Raw genomic sequence first — 17,799 nt, forward strand, 5'->3', positions numbered from 1 at the left:
CAGGTGTGCTCGATCTGGGTACTGGCAAAGCCACCGAGTCCTGTCCCAGGGCTTTAAAAGAGACCCCTGTGATACCCTTCTGACAAGCTCTTCAACCATCTTAACATCTTTGGTACAAAAACTGCTACAATGCCTGCCACTTCTGCAGTCTCCTCAGGTGTTGTATATTCAGTGGCTACTGTATTGAGGTCCTGGTTTACAATGAGTTCTTTGAATGTCACATAAATGGTTTTATAGTTTATCCTGGAAATGGGAGAATACCACTGGAGATTATCATGGATGAGAGAGCCACGGTATGACCTGTGCTTTAGAACAATCCCTTCCAAGGCAGAATGGAGGGCAGAATAGGAGAGGTTTAAAACAGAGGCACTCACCAGTTGGCTATTGAGATAATCTGGGTATGAAGTCATGAGAATGTTCCAATAGCAGAGAACAGGAGAGATGTTGCAAGGAGACCTTGGCAATACATTATACAAAAGGGGTGAGAAACAATGAGGACTTGAGTGTAAAACTGAAACTACAAACCTAGGAGATACAGGCAACCCTGTGGGTGTCAGAGGGTCATTTCTGTGTCCCAAAAGAAACTCAGATTTGACCCCATCTGAAAATAAGAGCATTAGACTCCATAAATTCTCATATTGCCTTTCCCTCAGGTGCTGCTCACTGATGAGCATTTCTCCTCTTTTTCAGTTGCACTCCTACCTGAAGAACACCCAGTTTAAGAACATTGTTGGTGAGCAGGTGTTTGTGGATGAGAGAAGACGTACAGAGGCCCAGTATGCCATTATGAACTATGGATACTTCAATTATTTTAATGATCATCTTCTGTACGTGGGGGACTTTAATCCAGAAGCTCAGCTCAGTGAAGATTTTACAATTTGTGCAAATGTCATAGTGTGGGACCTGTGGACTTCAAAGGTCAGACACATTTTTAATGTTACTTTATGCTCCTAAACAGGAAGAATCCTTGACTTATGTGGTGTACTCTCCATTATTGACAGGTGCAGCTAGGTGGAAAAATGGCTACACTGGAAGCCCTAGTTCTATTTCACTTGTCATAAGTTCATACATGTGTCCTCTGTTTTTTTCTGTAGCAATCCTCTTTATCATTTCTTACACCACTATAATACTTTATTATATTTATGCACATATATATAGGTATATTGTTAAACACATAGAGAAATTTTTTTCAACTTATATAGGAAAGAATGAAAAAAGCCTTTAACTTGTACGCAGCACAACATAGAGGATTAAATATTACACCATGACTTTCCATTACATATTGCTTACTTTTTTCCTAAAAGATATATCTGTGTATCTATGTATCTGTGTGTGTGTGTATGTGTGTGTGTGTGTGTATGTGCCTGTGTGTGTGCAAAACAAAAGTATCCATGTTCTATCTCTCTTTGCAGGTAAATTGTTTATACTTGCATCTGTCCTTTGTAATTGATTTTAGAAGTTATACCACACAAAATGACTTAGACTGCAAAATATTATTAGAAAACCATTGCTGTTACTGTGCACAATATTTTTTTTTATTTCAACTCATTTTATTTTTTTATTATTTCATGCAACTCTTTCCCTCTTTTTCTAATATCAACCAAGTCATCATGTCTAATAGCACACAACTATTCTATCATTATTATATACCAAATCTTGTTTAGTCACAGTGGATAGAGCACCTACACTGGAGCCAGGGGGACCTGAGTTTACATCCAGTCTGAGACACTGAACACTGCCTAGATGTTTGACCCTGAGCAAGTCACTTAAACCCAATTCACACACACACAGACACACACACAAACACACACACACACGCACACACACGCACTCACACACTCACACATATATTCACTCACAACCAAGAAAGACCAAAGTCTCTTAGAATTATCTTTTATCATCTCATAGTTGAAATGAACCAAGTCCATCAGAGTTGATCATCATATAATCTTACTACTCTGTAAAATGTTCTCAGGGTTCTGTTCATTTCACTCACCCTCAATTTAATTCAATTTTTTTAGGTTTTTCTGAAATCCTTTCTTACAGAACAATAATATTCCAGTAGATTCCGATGCTATAACTTATTCAGCCCTTCCCCAACAGATGAGAATCTATTCAATTTTCTGTTCCTTGTCACTATAAAAAGAGCTGCTGGAAACATTTTTTCATCTATGTGTTCTTTGCCCTCTTTTATGATCTCTTTGAGATAGACACTCAGTAGAGACACTGCTGGATAAGAGGATATGCACATTTTCTTAGTCCTTTGAAGATAATTGCTTTCTAGAATGGTTGAGTCATTCCAGAACTCTACCAATAATGCATTAGCATCCAAGGTTTTCTATATCTCCACCAACATTAATTATTATCTTTTCTTGTCATGTTACTCAATCAGAAAAATGTTTCCTTTATTTGGATTTTCATAGTCAATATTGATTTAAAGCAGTGGTCCTCAAACTTTTTAAATACAGGGCCAGTTCACTTTCCCTCAGACTCTTGGAGGGCTGGACTATAGTAAAAACAAAAGCTCACACTCTGTATCTGCCACTCAGCCCATTTGCCATAGCTGGGTAGGCTGCATAAATGGCACCCATGGGACGTAGTTTGAGACTCTGGATGTAGAGTGTGTTTTCATATGATGAGAAATGGCTTCAATTTCTTTTTTTTTTTTAATTCATTTTTCCAAATTATCCCCTCCCTTCCTCCACTCCCTCCCCCCAATGAAAGGTAATCGCATATATTTTACATGTTTTACAATATAACCTAGATACAATATGTGTGTGTAAATACCATTTTCTTGTTGCACATTAATTATTAGCTTCCGAAGGTATAAGTAACCTGCGTAGATAGACAGTAGTGCTAACAATTTACATTCGCTTCCCAGTGTTCCTTCTCTGGGTATAGTTATTTCTGTCCATCATTGATCAACTGGAAGTGAGTTGGATCTTCTTTATGTTGAAGATTTCCACTTCCATCAGAATACATCCTCATATAGTATTGTGGTTGAAGTGTATAGTGATCTTCTGGTTCTGCTCATTTCACTCAGCAACAGTTGATTTAAGTCTCTCCAAGCCTCTCTGTATTCCTCCTGCTGGTCATTTCTTACAGAGCAATAATATTCCATAACCTTCATATACCACAATTTACCCAACCATTCTCCAATTGATGGACATCCATTCAACTTCCAGTTTCTAGCTACAACAAAAAGAGCTGCCACAAACATTTTGGCACATACAGGTCCCTTTCTCCTCCTCAGTATTTCTTTGGGATATAATCCCAATAACAGCAATGCTGGGTCAAAGGGTATGCACAGTTTGATAACTTTTTGGGTATAGTTCCAAATTGTTCTCCAGAATGGCTGGATTCTCTCACAACTCCACCAACAATGTATCAGTGTCCCAGTTTTCCCACATCCCCTCCAACATTCATCATTATTTGTTCCTGTCATCTTAGCCAATCTGACAGGTGTGTAGTGGTATCTCAGAGTTGTCTTAATTTGCATTTCTCTGATCAGTAGTGATTTGGAACACTCTTTCATATGAGTGGAAATAGTTTCAATTTCATCATCTGAGAATTGTCTGTTCATGTCCTTTGACCATTTACCAATTGGAGAATGGTTCGGTTTCCTATAAATCAGGGTAAGTTCTCTATATATTTTGGAAATGAGACCTTTATCAGAACCTTTCCTTTTAAAAATATTTTCCCAATCTGTTACTTCCCTTCTAATCTTGTTTGCATTAGTATTGTTTGTACAGAAACTTTTCAGTTTGATGTAATCAAAATCTTCTATTTTGTGATCAATAATGATCTCTAATTCTCCTCTGGTCATAAATTCCTTCCTCCTCCACAGGTCTGAGAGGTAGACTATTCTCTGTTCCTCTAATCTATTTATGATCTCATTATTTATGCCTAAATCATGGACCCATTTTGATCTTATCTTGGTATATGGTGTTAAGTGTGGGTCCATATCTAATTTCTGCCATAATAATTTCCAGTTTTCCCAACAGTTTCTTCCGAATAATGAATTTTTGTCTCTAATGTTGGTATCTTTGGGTTTGTCAAAGATTAGATTGCTATAGATGTACCCTTTTTTGTCCTTTGTATCTAATCAGTTTCACTGATCTACCGTTCTATTTCTTAGCCAGTACCAAATGGTTTTGGTGACTGCTGCTATATAATATAGCTTTAGATCAGGTACACTTAGACCATCTTTTTCTGAGTTTTTTTCCATTAGTTCCCTTGCAATTCTCGACCTTTTATTCTTTCATATGAATTTTGTTGTTATTTTTTCTAGGTCATTAAAATAGTTTTTTGGGGGTCTGATTGGTATATCACTAAATAAATAGATTAGTTTGGGGAGTATTGTCATCTTTATTATATTCGCTCAGCCTATCCAAGAGCACTGAATGTCTTTCCAATTATTTAAATCTGACTTTATTTTTGTGGCAAGTGTTTTGTAATTTTGATCATATAATTCCTGACTTTCCTTTGGTAGATAAATTCCCAAATATTTTATACTATTGACTGTTATTTTGAATGGAATTTCTCTTTTTATCTCTTGCTGTTGGATTGTGTTGGTAATGTATAAAAATGCTGAGGATTTATGTGGATTTATTTTGTATCCTGCCACTTTGCTAAAATTCTGAATTATTTCTAATAGCTTTTTAGCAGAGTCTTTGGGGTTCTCTAAGTATACCATCATGTCATCTGCAAAGAGTGATAGTTTGATTTCCTCATTTCCGACTCTAATTCCTTGAATCTCTTTCTCCGCTCTTATTGCCGAGGCAAGCGTTTCTAGTACTATATTGAATAGTAATGGTGATAGTGGGCAACCTTGTTTCACTCCTGATCTTACTGGGAAAGGTTGCAGTTTATTTCTATTGCATATTATGCTTACTGAAGGTCTTAAATATATGCACCTGATTGTTCTAAGGAATAATCCATTTATTCCTATACTCTCAAGAGTTTTTAGTAGGAATGGATGTTGGATTTTGTCAAATGCTTTTTCTGCATCTATTGAGATGATCATATGGTTCTTATTAATTTGATTATTAATATGTTCAATTATACTAATAGTTTTCCTAATATTAAACCAGCACTGCATTCCTGGTATGAATCCTACTTGATCATAGTGTCTTATCCTGGGGATGATTTTCTGAAGTCTTTTTGCTAATACTTATTTAAGATTTTAGCATCAATATTCATTAAGGAAATTGGTCTATAATTTTCTTTCTCAGTTTTTGATCGACCTGGTTTAGGTATCAGTACCATGTCTGTGTTATAAAAGGAGTTTGGTAGGACTCCTTCATCCCCTATTTTTTCAAATAGTTTATATAGCATTGGGGCTAATTGTTCTTTAAATGTTTGGTAGAATTCACATGTAAATCCATCTGGTCCTGGGGATTTTTTTCTGGGGAGTTGATTAATAGCTTGTTCTATTTCTTTTTCTGAAATGGGACTATTTAAGCAATTTATTTCCTCCTCTGTTAATCTAGGGAGCCTATATTTTTGGAGGAAGTCATCCATTTCACTTAAGTTATCAAATTTATTGGCATAAAGTTGGCCAAAATAACTCCTTATTATTTCTCTAATTTCCTCTTCATTGGTGGAAAGATCCCCCTTTTCATTTGTAAGACTAACAATTTGATTTTCCTCTTTCTTTTTTCTGATCAAATTTACCAAAGGTTTATCTATTTTATTGGCTTTTTCATAAAACCAACTCTTGGTTTTATTTATTAATTCAATAATTTTTTTACTTTCAATATTATTGATTTCTCCTTTTAATTTTTGTATTTCAAGTTTAATTTTTGGTTGGGGGTTTTTAATTTGGTCTTTTTCTAGCTTTTTAAGTTGCAGGCCCAATTCGTTAAACTTCTCTTTCTCTATTTTCTTCAAATAAGCCTCTAAAGATATAAAATTTCCCCTTATTACTGCTTTAGCTGCATCCCACAGATTTTGGTATGATGTCTCATCATTGTCATTATCTTGGGTGAAATTATCAATTATTTCTATAATTTGCTCTTTCACCCAGTCATTCTTTAAGATGAGATTATTCAGTTTCCAATTACTTTTTGGTCTATTTATCCCTAACTTTTTACTGAATGTAGCTTTTATTGCATTGTGGTCTGAGAAGAAGGCATTTATTATTTCTGCCTTCCTACATTTAATTTTGAGATCTTTATGTCCTAATATATGGTCAATTTTTATATAGGATCCATGAACTGCTGAGAAGAAAGTATATTCCCTTCTATTGCCATTCAGTTTTCTCCAAAGGTATATCATACCTAGTTTTTCTAATGTTCTATTTACTTTTTTAATTTCTTTCTTGTTTGTTTTGTGGTTTGATTTGTATAAATCTGAGAGTGCAAGGTTGAGATCTCCCACTATTATAGTTTTACTGTCTATTATTTCTTGCAACTCTCTTAACTTTTCCTTTAGAAAGTTAGATGCTATACCATTTGGTGCATATATGTTTAGTATCGATATGGCTTCATTATTTATGCTATCTTTCAGCAGGATATAGTTTCCTTCCTTATCTTTTTTAAGGAGATCTACTTCTGCTTTTGCTTGATCTGAGATAAGGATAGCTAGACCCTGCTTTTTTGGCTTTACCTGAAGCATAATAGGCTCTGTTCATACCTTTTACCTTTACTCCATATGTATCTCCCTGCTTTAAGTGTGCTTCCTGTAAACAACATATTGTAGGGTTATGATTTTTGATCCAGTCTGCTATCTGTCTCCATTTGATGGGAGCATTCATTCCATTCACATTTGCAGTTAAAATTACTAATTCTGTAATTCCTGCCATCATATTATCCCCAGATTATGCTTTTTCCCTTGACCCCCCTGAACCCCTTCGCCAATATTCAATTTGTAGACCCCCCTTGTGACACGCAGCCCTCCCTTTTTTTTTTAGTATCCCTCCCCCCTCCCTCCACGTCCCTTCCCTTATTCTCCTTTTTCTTTTCCCTTTTCCTCTCCCCCCTTTTAATGAGGTGAGAGAAAATTCTCTGAAAAACAAATATGTTAATTATTTACTCTTTGAGCCTCTTCTGATGAGAGTAAGATTTACACAATGATTCTCCCCCTCTCTAAATTCCCTCAGATATGGTGTATTTTCTATGCCTCTTACTGGTTCCATTCAAATCTCATCTATCCTGGGTTTTTTGTGCAGATTGTTTTCCATTTGAAGTATTCAAAATTTTGCATTTTTAATGTTCTTCTTTTCTTCTTTGGTCAGAAAATCCTCCCTTCTCCAAATGTCCAAGAGATAGATCAGACTTTATTCTCATAAGTTGCTTATACTATCACTATTAATGCCTAAAACACAAATCGTTTTTTTTCTAACTTTAATGTAATACTTTAGATGTTGGTTTGTGTCTAGTTTCTGCTGTATTATTTTCCAGGTTTCCCAGCACTTTTAGTCAATGAGTGAATTCTTCTCCCACAATGTCGAATCTTTCATTTTATCAAACACTAGATTACTATAATTGTTGACAATTCTACATTGTGTACCCAACTTATTCCACTGATCTACTATGTTTTTGCTACTACCTAATGCTTTTGAAGGGTTATAACAGTTTTATTTCTACAAGTTCTAGACCTTATTTGTTTGCATTTTTCATTATTTCATTAATTCTTGACTTTTGTTTTTCCAGATGAATTTTTAAAATTATTTTTCTGATTCTAAAAAGCAATGTCTTGGCAGGAGGATTAGAATAGCACTGAATAAGTAGGTTAGTTAAAATTAACATTTCATTACATTAGCTTGGCCTACAAATGAGGACTTGATATATTTCTGATTGTTTAGATCTCACTTTATTTGTAGGAAAAGTGTTTTGTAATTCTGTTCCTATATTGCCTGCCTTTATCTTAACAGACAAACTCCCAAATATTTTATATGCCTACCATTATTGTAAATGTCTTTTTTCTTTCCATACCTTGCTGCTAAGATTTGTTGGTAACATATAGAAATATTAATAATATATTTGTGTTTATTTTACATCCTGTAGAACTGTTAATGTTGTTAATTGTTTCTAGTAGCTTTATAGTTGATTCTCTCAAATTGTATAACTATAACATCATGTTAAATGCGTAGAGTGATAGATTTGTTCCTGCACAAATTACCAGATTTATTTAAAAATTTCTTCTATTCTATTTGCTTAAACTAACACTTCTAGTACATTACTGAATAATAATAGTGAGAATGAGCAACCCTATCTTATTGTAGATGTGTTGAGCTTATCCTCATAAGCACATAATATTTGCTGAAAGGTTTAGCTAAATTCTTTTTATAATATTTAAAAGAACTCCATTTATCCCTATGCTCTCTATTGTTTTTAATAAAAAAAATAGATGTTGTATTTCCCCAAATAATATCTCTGCATGGATTGAAACAATTGTATGACATATGTTACTTTAGTTTTTGATAAAGAAGATTATGTTGACAGTTTTCCTTATACAGAGCCAGCCTTGCATTTCAGATATAACTCCCACTTGGGCATAATGTATTATGTCTGCCGCTACGCTACTAGAATAACTTTTCCTTAAGTTTTTGCATCAATATTCATTAGGGAAATAGATTTATAATTTTGTCTTTCTATTTTGGCCTTTTTTGGTTTATACATCAATACAATTTATACATCAGAAAAAGAAATTTTGTGCAATTCTTTCTTAAATCATTTTTCCAAATAGTTTACATAGTATTAGAATTCATTGTTCTTTAAATGATGAAGAGAATTCACTGGTCCAGGAAATTTTTTTTGAGGGTACTGAGAGGATTTTCCACTTACCCTTTTCTAAAATGAACCTGTTTAATTTTGTTTTTTTCCTTTTCTGTTACTTGGGAAAAGCTATATTTTTCTAAGGATTCATTCATTTCATTTAGATTCATGTCATCTTTGTTAGCATAAATTTGTGAAAATTGTTCCTAATTTTTGCTTAAATTTCACTTCATTCATGATAAGTTCATGCTGTTCGTGTTTGATACTAGTAACTTGGTATCTTTCTTTCTTTTTTCTAATCCAATTAACCAGAATTTTATCTGTTTGTTGGTTTTTTTCATAAAACTCAAATCTCAGTTTTATTATTAATTCAAGATTTCTTCCTTTCAATTGTATCCATCTCTAATTTAATTTTCAGAAGTTCTACTATTTAATTGGAAATTTTAACTTGTTCTAGCTCTAGCTTTTTACTTCAATACCCAGTTCATTGATCTCCTCTTTATCTATGTTATCCACATGAACATTTAGAAAGATAAATTTTCACTATTTACTGTTCAGCTGCAATCAATAATTACTGGCATACCATCTTATTATTGCCATTTTCTTGGAAGAAATTATTGATTGTTTCAATCATCTGTTGTTAGAATTACTCATTATTTATAATTCAATAGTTTCTAATTACATTTGGGTTTATTTTTCCATGGTCATTTATTCGAAGTAATTTTTATTGCATCATGATCTGAAAAACATGCAATTTGCACATCTGTCTTTCTATATTTGATTCAGAGGATCTTATGTTGTAAGAAGTGGTCAGTTTTTGTCGAAGTGCTATGCTACCCTGAGAAAAAGGTCTATTCCTATCTATCCCCATTCAATTGTCTTCAGAGACCTATCTTACCTAATTTTCTAAAATTCTATTCCTCTCCTAAACTTCTTTCTTGTTTACTTTGTGGTTGGGTTTATCTTGTGCTTACTATTTTGTAATTACTATATTGTCACTTTTGGTTCTATTTTCCACATCATTAGTTTCTCCAATGAAATATTTTATAATTTCTTCAAAATTTTCATTTGATTTTTACTTTTATTTCATTGATTTTATATCTCTACGTGAGTCATTTATTTCCATTTGTCAGATTCTAAGTTTTAGTAACCTATTTTTTTTCTGTCAGTCTTTCACCTCCTTTTGCATTTGGCCAATTGCACAAATTGGCCATGGACATTGACATGGAATTTTTATTTCATGGCTTTTTAAAAAAATTCTCCAATTTTATTTTTCAATTTGTTCAAACTGATTTTCATTCTTTTTACAATTTTTTTAAATTATAGCTTTTTATATCCAACACATATGCATGGGTCATATTTCAACACTGACCCATGCAAAAGTTTCCATTCCAACTTTTCCCCTTTTTTCCCCTACCCTCTCCTCTATATGGCAAGAAGACCAATATAAGTTAAATATGTTAAAGTATATGTAATTAACATATACAATATACATTTACACATAAGGATCTTCAAAGAGAGCTAGAAAAAATGGGGAAAGGATAGGAAAGCTTTTCATGAGGTTCAGGGTAAGATATGTAGCTCATTAAAAGATAGAGTAGAAATACATCCACATAAATCCTCAGCACTTTTATATATCACCAACAAAATGCAACAGCAAGAGATACAAAGAGAAATCCCATTCCAAACAAATGTTGAGAGTATAAAGCATTTGCGAATCCATTTACCAAAGAAAAGAAGCAATTATATGAGAAAAATTACAAAACACTTGCCACAAAAATAGTGATATTTAAATAATTGGAAAGACATTCAGTGCTCTTGGATAGGCTGAGCGAATATAATAAAGATGACAATACTCCCCAAACTAATCTATTTATTTAGTGCTATACCAATCAGACTCCCAAGAAACTATTTTAATGACCTAGAAAAAATAACAACAAAATTCATATGGAAGAATAAAAGGTCGAGAATTGCAAGGGATCTAATGAAAAAAAAACTCAGAGGAAGGTGGTCTAAGTGTACCTGATCTAAAGCTATATTATATAGCAGCAGTCACCAAAACCATTTGGTATTGGCTAAGAAAAAGACCGGTCGATCAGTGGAACAGATTAGATACAAAGGACAAAAAAGGGTACATCTATAGCAATCTAGTCTTTGACAAACCCAAAAATACCAATATTAGGGATAAAAATTCATTATTTGGAAAAAAAACTGTTGGGAAAACTGGAAATTAGTATGGCAGAAATTAGATAGGGGATCCACACTTAACACCATATACCAAGATAAGATCAAAATGGGTCCATGATTTCCACATAAAGAATGAGATAATAAATAGATTAGAGGAACAGAGGATAGTCTGCCTCTCAGACCTGTGGAGGAGGAAGGAATTTATGACGAGAGGAGAACTAGAGATCATTATTGATCACAAAATAGAAAATTTTGATTACATCAAACTAAAAAGTTTCTGTAGAAACAATACTAATGCAAACAAGATTAGAAGGGAAGTAACAAATTGGGAAAATATTTTTAAAGTTAAAGGTTCTGATAATGGTCTCATTTCCAAATATATAGAGAACTGACCCTAATTTATAAGAAATCAAACCATTCTTCAATTGATAAATGGTCAAATGATATGAACAGACAATTCTCAGATGATGATATTAAAATTATATCTACTCCTATGAAAGAATGTTCCAAATCACTACTGATCAGAGAGATGCAAATTAAGACAACTCAGAGATACCACTACACACCTGTCAGATTGGCTAATATGACAGGAACAAATAATGATGAATGTTGGAGGGCATGTGGGAAAACTGGGACACTGATACATTGTTGGTGGAGTTGTGAAAGAATCCAGCCATTCTGGAGAGCAATTTGGAACTATACCCAAAAAGTTATCAAACTGTGCATACCCTTTGATCCAGCATTGCTGCTATTGGGTTTATATCCCAAAGAAATACTGAGGAGGGGAAAGGGACCTGTATGTGCCAAAATGTTTGTGGCAGCTCTTTTTGTAGTGGCTAGAAACTGGAAGATGAAGGGATGTCCATCAATTGGAGAATGGTTGGGTAAATTATGGTATATGAAGATTATGGAATATTATTGCTCTGTAAGGAATGACCAGCAGGAGGAATACAGAGAGGCTTGGAGAGACTTACATCAACTGATGTTGAGTGAAATGAATAGAACCAGAAGATCGCTGTACACTTCAACAACAATATTGTATGAGGATGTATTCTGATGGAAGTGGATATCTTCAACATAAAGAAGATCCAATTCACTTCCAGTTGATCAGTGATGGACTGAAATAACTGCACCCAGAGAAGGAACACTGGGAAGTGAATGTAAATTGTTAGCACTACTGTCTATCTACCCAGGTTACTTATACCTTCGGAATCTAATACTTAATGTGCAACAAGAAAAATGGTATTTACACACATATATTGCATCTAGGTTATATTGTAACACATGTAAAATGTATGGGATTGCCTGTAATCAAGGGGAGGGAGTAGAGGGAGAGGGGGGATAATTTGGAAAAATGAATACAAGAGATAATATTATAAAAAAATTACTCATGCATATATACTGTAAAACAGAATTTATCAAATGGAAAAGATAACCAACTCTCAGGAAAACGGAATCTGTGAATTGGAAAAGGTAAACAATTACAAAGAAAACAGAATTTGTGAATTGGAAAAAATTCTTCTAAAAATCTTGGAAAAATGGAAAAAAAATATTCCATAGAACAAAACAACTCAAAAAACTCCATTGGACAAATACAAAAAGAAAAAAAGTGAATGAAGAAAATTAATCTATGGAATATTATTGTTCTGTAAGAAATGACTAGCAGGATGATTTCAGAGAAGCCTGGAGGGACTTACAAGAATTGATGCTAAGTGAAATGAGCAGAACCTGAAGATCATTGTACATATCAACAACAATACTATATATTATAATCAATTGTGATGGACATTGATCTCTTCAACAATGAAAAGATTCAAATCTCTTCCACTGAACAGAAGCAGCTACATCCAGAGAAAGAACACTGGGAAATTAATATGGACCACAACATAATATTTCTGCTCTTTCTGTTATTGTTTGATTCCATTTTTGTTTTTTCCTCTCAGATTATATTTACCTATGTGGTAGGGACCAGATCACATCCAAGTTTAGATGTAGAGCCTACCTGATTTTAGCCTCCTCAGGATCTGAAGTCTGCTCTCTTTCCCTATAGAACCTATCAATAGTTAGAATGTGCATTGCCTTGTTGCTCATTTTAAGAAAAAAAAACAAAAGCTATGGTCTACTTATTGGGGGCAGTGTGGTATTTCCAAGCTTCCTCTACAGACAATAGGAAGTGGCAGTGAAGCAGCAGTGGGAATGGACCCACAGAACTGCCATTGTGCTGAAATCAGTGGCAGAGGGAAGGCAGTATCTTCACTGGGAGCAGTGACTGTGGCTGCACTTGGTTCAAGATGAGTCACTCTGGGTATTGAAATGGTATGGCCAGGTCCTGAAAGACTAGTGTTTTAGGGTTACAGCTTATATTCCTGTGTTTATAACTTCTCTGCTGATCTATTTGCTTGCTACCAGGGCAGAGTAGCCAACACTGTGCTAAAGTGCTCCCTCCAGATTTTCTTCCAGCAGCGACAACACCCTGCTCCCCTCCAGTCTGCTCAGCATGAACTGTTTCCTGTGGTCTCACTGCCTGCCTGAAGTCTGTGCCTGGCTTAACCCCAGTCTGTCCCAATGAATGAGCAAAACAGACCTTTTCTGTAGAATTTTGAGAATATTTTCAGTTGGCAATGTGTTGTACTCCCAATATCCATGAGTTCTTACAGTCAAGCACTAATAATGAGGCTGAATTTTGTTAAAATTGATTGAGGGTAAAGGAGAGCTTAGGAAGATCCATGTGTTCTTGCGACCATCTTATTACCACCCCCAGCCAAATTTGTTTTTTAAACAGTTGTTTCTTCCAGACATTTCCATATTTCCTTTACCAAGCTTAGATTTTTATTTTCAAATTGTCAGCATTTTCCTTCACAATTCTTATTCCTGTACATTTTTTGTCTCATCTCTTTTTTAAGATTTTTTTTTCTTTTTTGAGCTTTTTCAAGAGAGGCTTTTGAGCTTGATAGGAGTTCATATTCCCCACCGAGATTTTACTCATGCATATTTTGTCATTGTTATCCTCTTCCAGCCTTCTATTATGATCTTCCCTAACTGATATCTTTCAATGGTCAGAACTTTTTTTTTTGTTCCTCTTCTGACTTTTAAAATTTGACTTTTGTTCCTTGGACACACAAGAGATTGTCTCAAACTTTTGCAGAAGAATAGGGGTCTCTCACTGACTGTGTGGGGCCAAGGGTGCTGCAGGCTTTGCCACTGGGCTGGCTTGCTGAGGTTCACTGACTCCCAGGTTCATTTCTATGTTTACCCTGGAAGTCTCACAGCAGAACTGCTGATGCACTGGCTTTCTGGATGAGGACACAGTAGACACTGTTGCTGTACTTTGGCTAAGAGCTCACACTAAATTCCCAATGCTGGACTTCTCCAGGCTGTCCTAGATACACCCCACCTCTGCTGAGCCATAATGTACCCTGTGCTGTCCACAAAGGCCTATCCTGAAGGCATTCCAATATATCTTAAGCTGAAAAATCACATTCCAAATGTTTCTGAGTTCTGTTACTCCAAAACCTAATCGGGTACTTATTCTGCCAAAAGTGTACACCACTCCTTCACCAATTCCTTCAATTTCTCTTTCATCACTTATTACTGAAAAAAACATTTCCAGTACAATATTGAATAATAATGATGTCAATGGGCACCCTTGTTTAACCCTTGACCATATGAGGAATATTTCTAGGCAATTAAAATTCACATTACTTTGGGAACAGCACTTGCAGTACAATCAATAGCCATTCCCAAGAAGAAGCTTCAGGATCTTGTTGAGATCTCTCCCACATCTATGACTAAGACTGGGGAAGTCATCTTCTATGTAATTGGCCAATATATGGATCATCTTTAAATGATCAGGGTGTAAAATACATTTTTGTGAATGGTTCAATAGGAGAAGGTTTGTCACTGAGTGTTGCAGAAGAGTAGGTGAGAAATGGAAGGAAAAAGTTGGATCATGTGATCTTTCAAATACACTTTTAATTATGTATCTTGGGAGGTGGTTCTCAAAACCAGAATGGCAAAAATTAGCTGAGTTTTTCTTCACAAACATAAATAGCTATCAGTTAAAAATGTTTATTCTAGTCTCCTGTCACTATCTTAGGTTCCCTCTGCAGTATGTAGTGCCAGTTGTCCTGCGGGATTCAGGAAGTTGCCTTTGGAAGGGAAGCCACCTTGTTGCTTCAACTGCTCCCCATGCTCAGAAGGAGAAATCTCTAGTCATAGGGGTGAGTTACTGCAAGGAACCCTACTTCTTAGCAATTTGTGGCAGAACTAGCATGTCTCTTTGGGTCTTCACTGCGGATGTGACAGAGCAATAAGAGGGTTGTGAAGATTACAAAAATAGGGAGAAACAATGAGGAGAAAAATGCTTTTTTAGGAAACAGAGAGAATGCTGAAAGCAAGGATGGATCTAGTGTATTTCTGAAGCATGTTAATTTCAGGTTTCATGGATCATGGTCAAACCAATATTCCAATTACTATTTTAAAAAATCTAATGGAGGACCCAAAGATAATTTTTCTTTTAATTAATTGTTGAAATGAAGGTGATAAATGAATGTAAAGGGTTACCTTTACATTGTTGAATATATCGTGGAATGGCTTATTTTTCTTGTGATTAATAAAAGGAACACTTCCAAAACAAAAGAAACAGGTTTTTCATAAGAAACATGACAGTAATTTAATAAGTAATTAATCAATCAATCAATCAATAGTCATTTAGTATGAGAAGACCTTGTTAATAAATAATGGGATAGTGTGATAAAAAGTAGGTGAATCCTTCATTCCAACAGAGGATTCAATAATATACACACTGTCTGTATCTATTAAGACAATGTTTAAAATTCATATAAATTCAACAATATTAATTGTTGAAAGGTGTAAACTGGGAGCTGGAAAGAATGAGGAAGTATTGATACAGGCAGCTCTTCAACTTGATTTGTTGCCCAACACAACACAGAAGTAAATCTGGATATTTCATACTGAAAGACTCCACTATCTAAGCTTACTGTTCTTAGTGATAAAATTAAGAAGAAAATGTGACATCACTTATGTAAAAGGAATAAAGAGAACTTGAACCAAAGCCAACCAGTGATCAAGGGCAAGAATAGTTTTGATCTGGCCAGTATACCAATTAAGTTACCAGTGACTGTGTCATCCATTAAAGAGAAAATGGGATTTTGCATCCTATGGAAGCAGAAGAAATTGTTGCAGTTCTCCTATTTCCTACTGTGGGAATGAAGAGAAATGTTTTAATCTAAACTTTAAGTCCTTGTTTGTCTCCTGCAGATGCTGAGCAGTGTCAGAAGTGCCCAGAGGATGAATATCCCAATGAGCAGAGAGATCGATGCCTCCCCAAGACTGTGACTTTCCTGGATGTGAATGACCCTTGGGGGAAGGCAGTGACAGCTGTAGCTCTTTCACTCTCATTCTTCACTGCCCTGATTCTGTGGGTCTTTGTGAAATTCCAAGACACTCCCATAGTGCAAGCCAATAACAGGAACCTCAGCTACCTGCTCCTCACCTCCCTTTCCTTCTGCTTCCTCTGCTCCTTGCTCTTTGTGGGCCGTCCCACCACTGCTTCCTGTCTTTTCCAACAAACAGTATTTGCAGTTGTGTTCACAGTGGTTGTTTCCTCCATTTTGGCCAAAACCATCATAGTGGTTCTGGCTTTCAGGCTTACAGGGCCAGGGAGCAGGATGAGGATATTCCTTCATCCTAGAGTGTCCTACTGTGTTGTTCTCATCTGCTCCGGAATTCAAGGGCTTTTCTGTGCCATCTGGTTGGGGACCTCTCCCCCCTTTCCAGAGGCAGACACACACTCTGAATCCAGGCACATCATCCTCACATGTAATGAAGGCTCCACTTTTGCATTTTACTGTGTTCTGGGCTATATGGGCTTTCTGGCCCTGGGCAGCTTGACCATAGCCTTCCTGGCTAGGAACCTGCCTGATGGCTTCAACGAAGCCAAGTTCATCACTTTCAGCATGCTAGTGTTTTGCAGTGTCTGGATCTCTTTCCTCCCCACATATCAGAGCTCCAAAGGGAAAGCTGTGATGATTGTGGAGATCTTCTCCATCTTGGCCTCTAGCACCGGGTTACTGGGCTGCATTTTTATTCCCAAATGTCTTCTGATTCTCCTGACATCATACAAAAATAACACAAAACTGAACAAGAGTCAAAGGGGTTTCAGGATCAAGGATTTTTCTTTTTTTTTAAATTTGATGTCTTTGTTTGCCCCAATTTCATGTAAAACAGTATTTTTGTCTTTATTTTTAAAGCTTTGACTCCTTCTTCCCCAAACCCAGAAGCATTGAGATGCCACATGTGCAATTACACAAAATATTTTATAAATGTCATGATGCATACATGCATCATTCCTTGGGTTAATAGAAAGAACCCTTAAAAATAAAAAAAAAATTAAAAACTTGTATTACATTATCAGTTTCATCATAAAATACATCAGAGTAGTTTTGGATCATTGTGCTATTGAAAAACAAGGTCACTTGCAGGTGATCAGTCTCTATATTGCTTGACTTTGTACACATTACCTTTGAGTTTTCATATTTTCATGTATATCTTTCCAGATTTTTCTGGTCATCATACCCACAGAATCATCAAAGTATTCCATCACAATTACATACCACAATTTCTTCAATCATTCTGCATTTGATGGGAATTCTCTCAATTTACAATTCTTTCCCCAAGAAAAGAAATGATTTTTGTACATACAATTCCTTTTCCTTTTTTTCTTAATGCCTTTTGGGTTTCAAGCCTTGTAATGTTAGTTTAAGGTGGATGAATTTGCCTAATTTTATGGCCTTCTCAACATATATCATATATTTTAATCAATATCAATTGGAAACTGACTCATATTTTAATACATCTAATTCCTTTATCT

At 35.2% G+C, this 17,799-nt stretch overlaps 1 protein-coding gene across 1 annotated transcript in view; it reads left to right on the top strand.

The window, feature by feature from the left end:
- The window catches only part of LOC141551265 (vomeronasal type-2 receptor 26-like), a 53,249-nt gene that overhangs the window by 9,125 nt on the left and 26,325 nt on the right, over positions 1-17,799 (top strand). Inside the window, exons 3-5 of the mRNA XM_074283121.1 lie at positions 691-918; positions 15,004-15,127; positions 16,188-17,075. Coding sequence (XP_074139222.1) covers positions 691-918; positions 15,004-15,127; positions 16,188-17,075 — 1,240 coding nt within the window. The remainder of the gene's footprint in view (positions 1-690; positions 919-15,003; positions 15,128-16,187; positions 17,076-17,799) is intronic.

This window comes from Sminthopsis crassicaudata, chromosome 1 (assembly GCF_048593235.1).
Source record: "Sminthopsis crassicaudata isolate SCR6 chromosome 1, ASM4859323v1, whole genome shotgun sequence".
Taxonomy (NCBI): domain Eukaryota; kingdom Metazoa; phylum Chordata; class Mammalia; order Dasyuromorphia; family Dasyuridae; genus Sminthopsis; species Sminthopsis crassicaudata.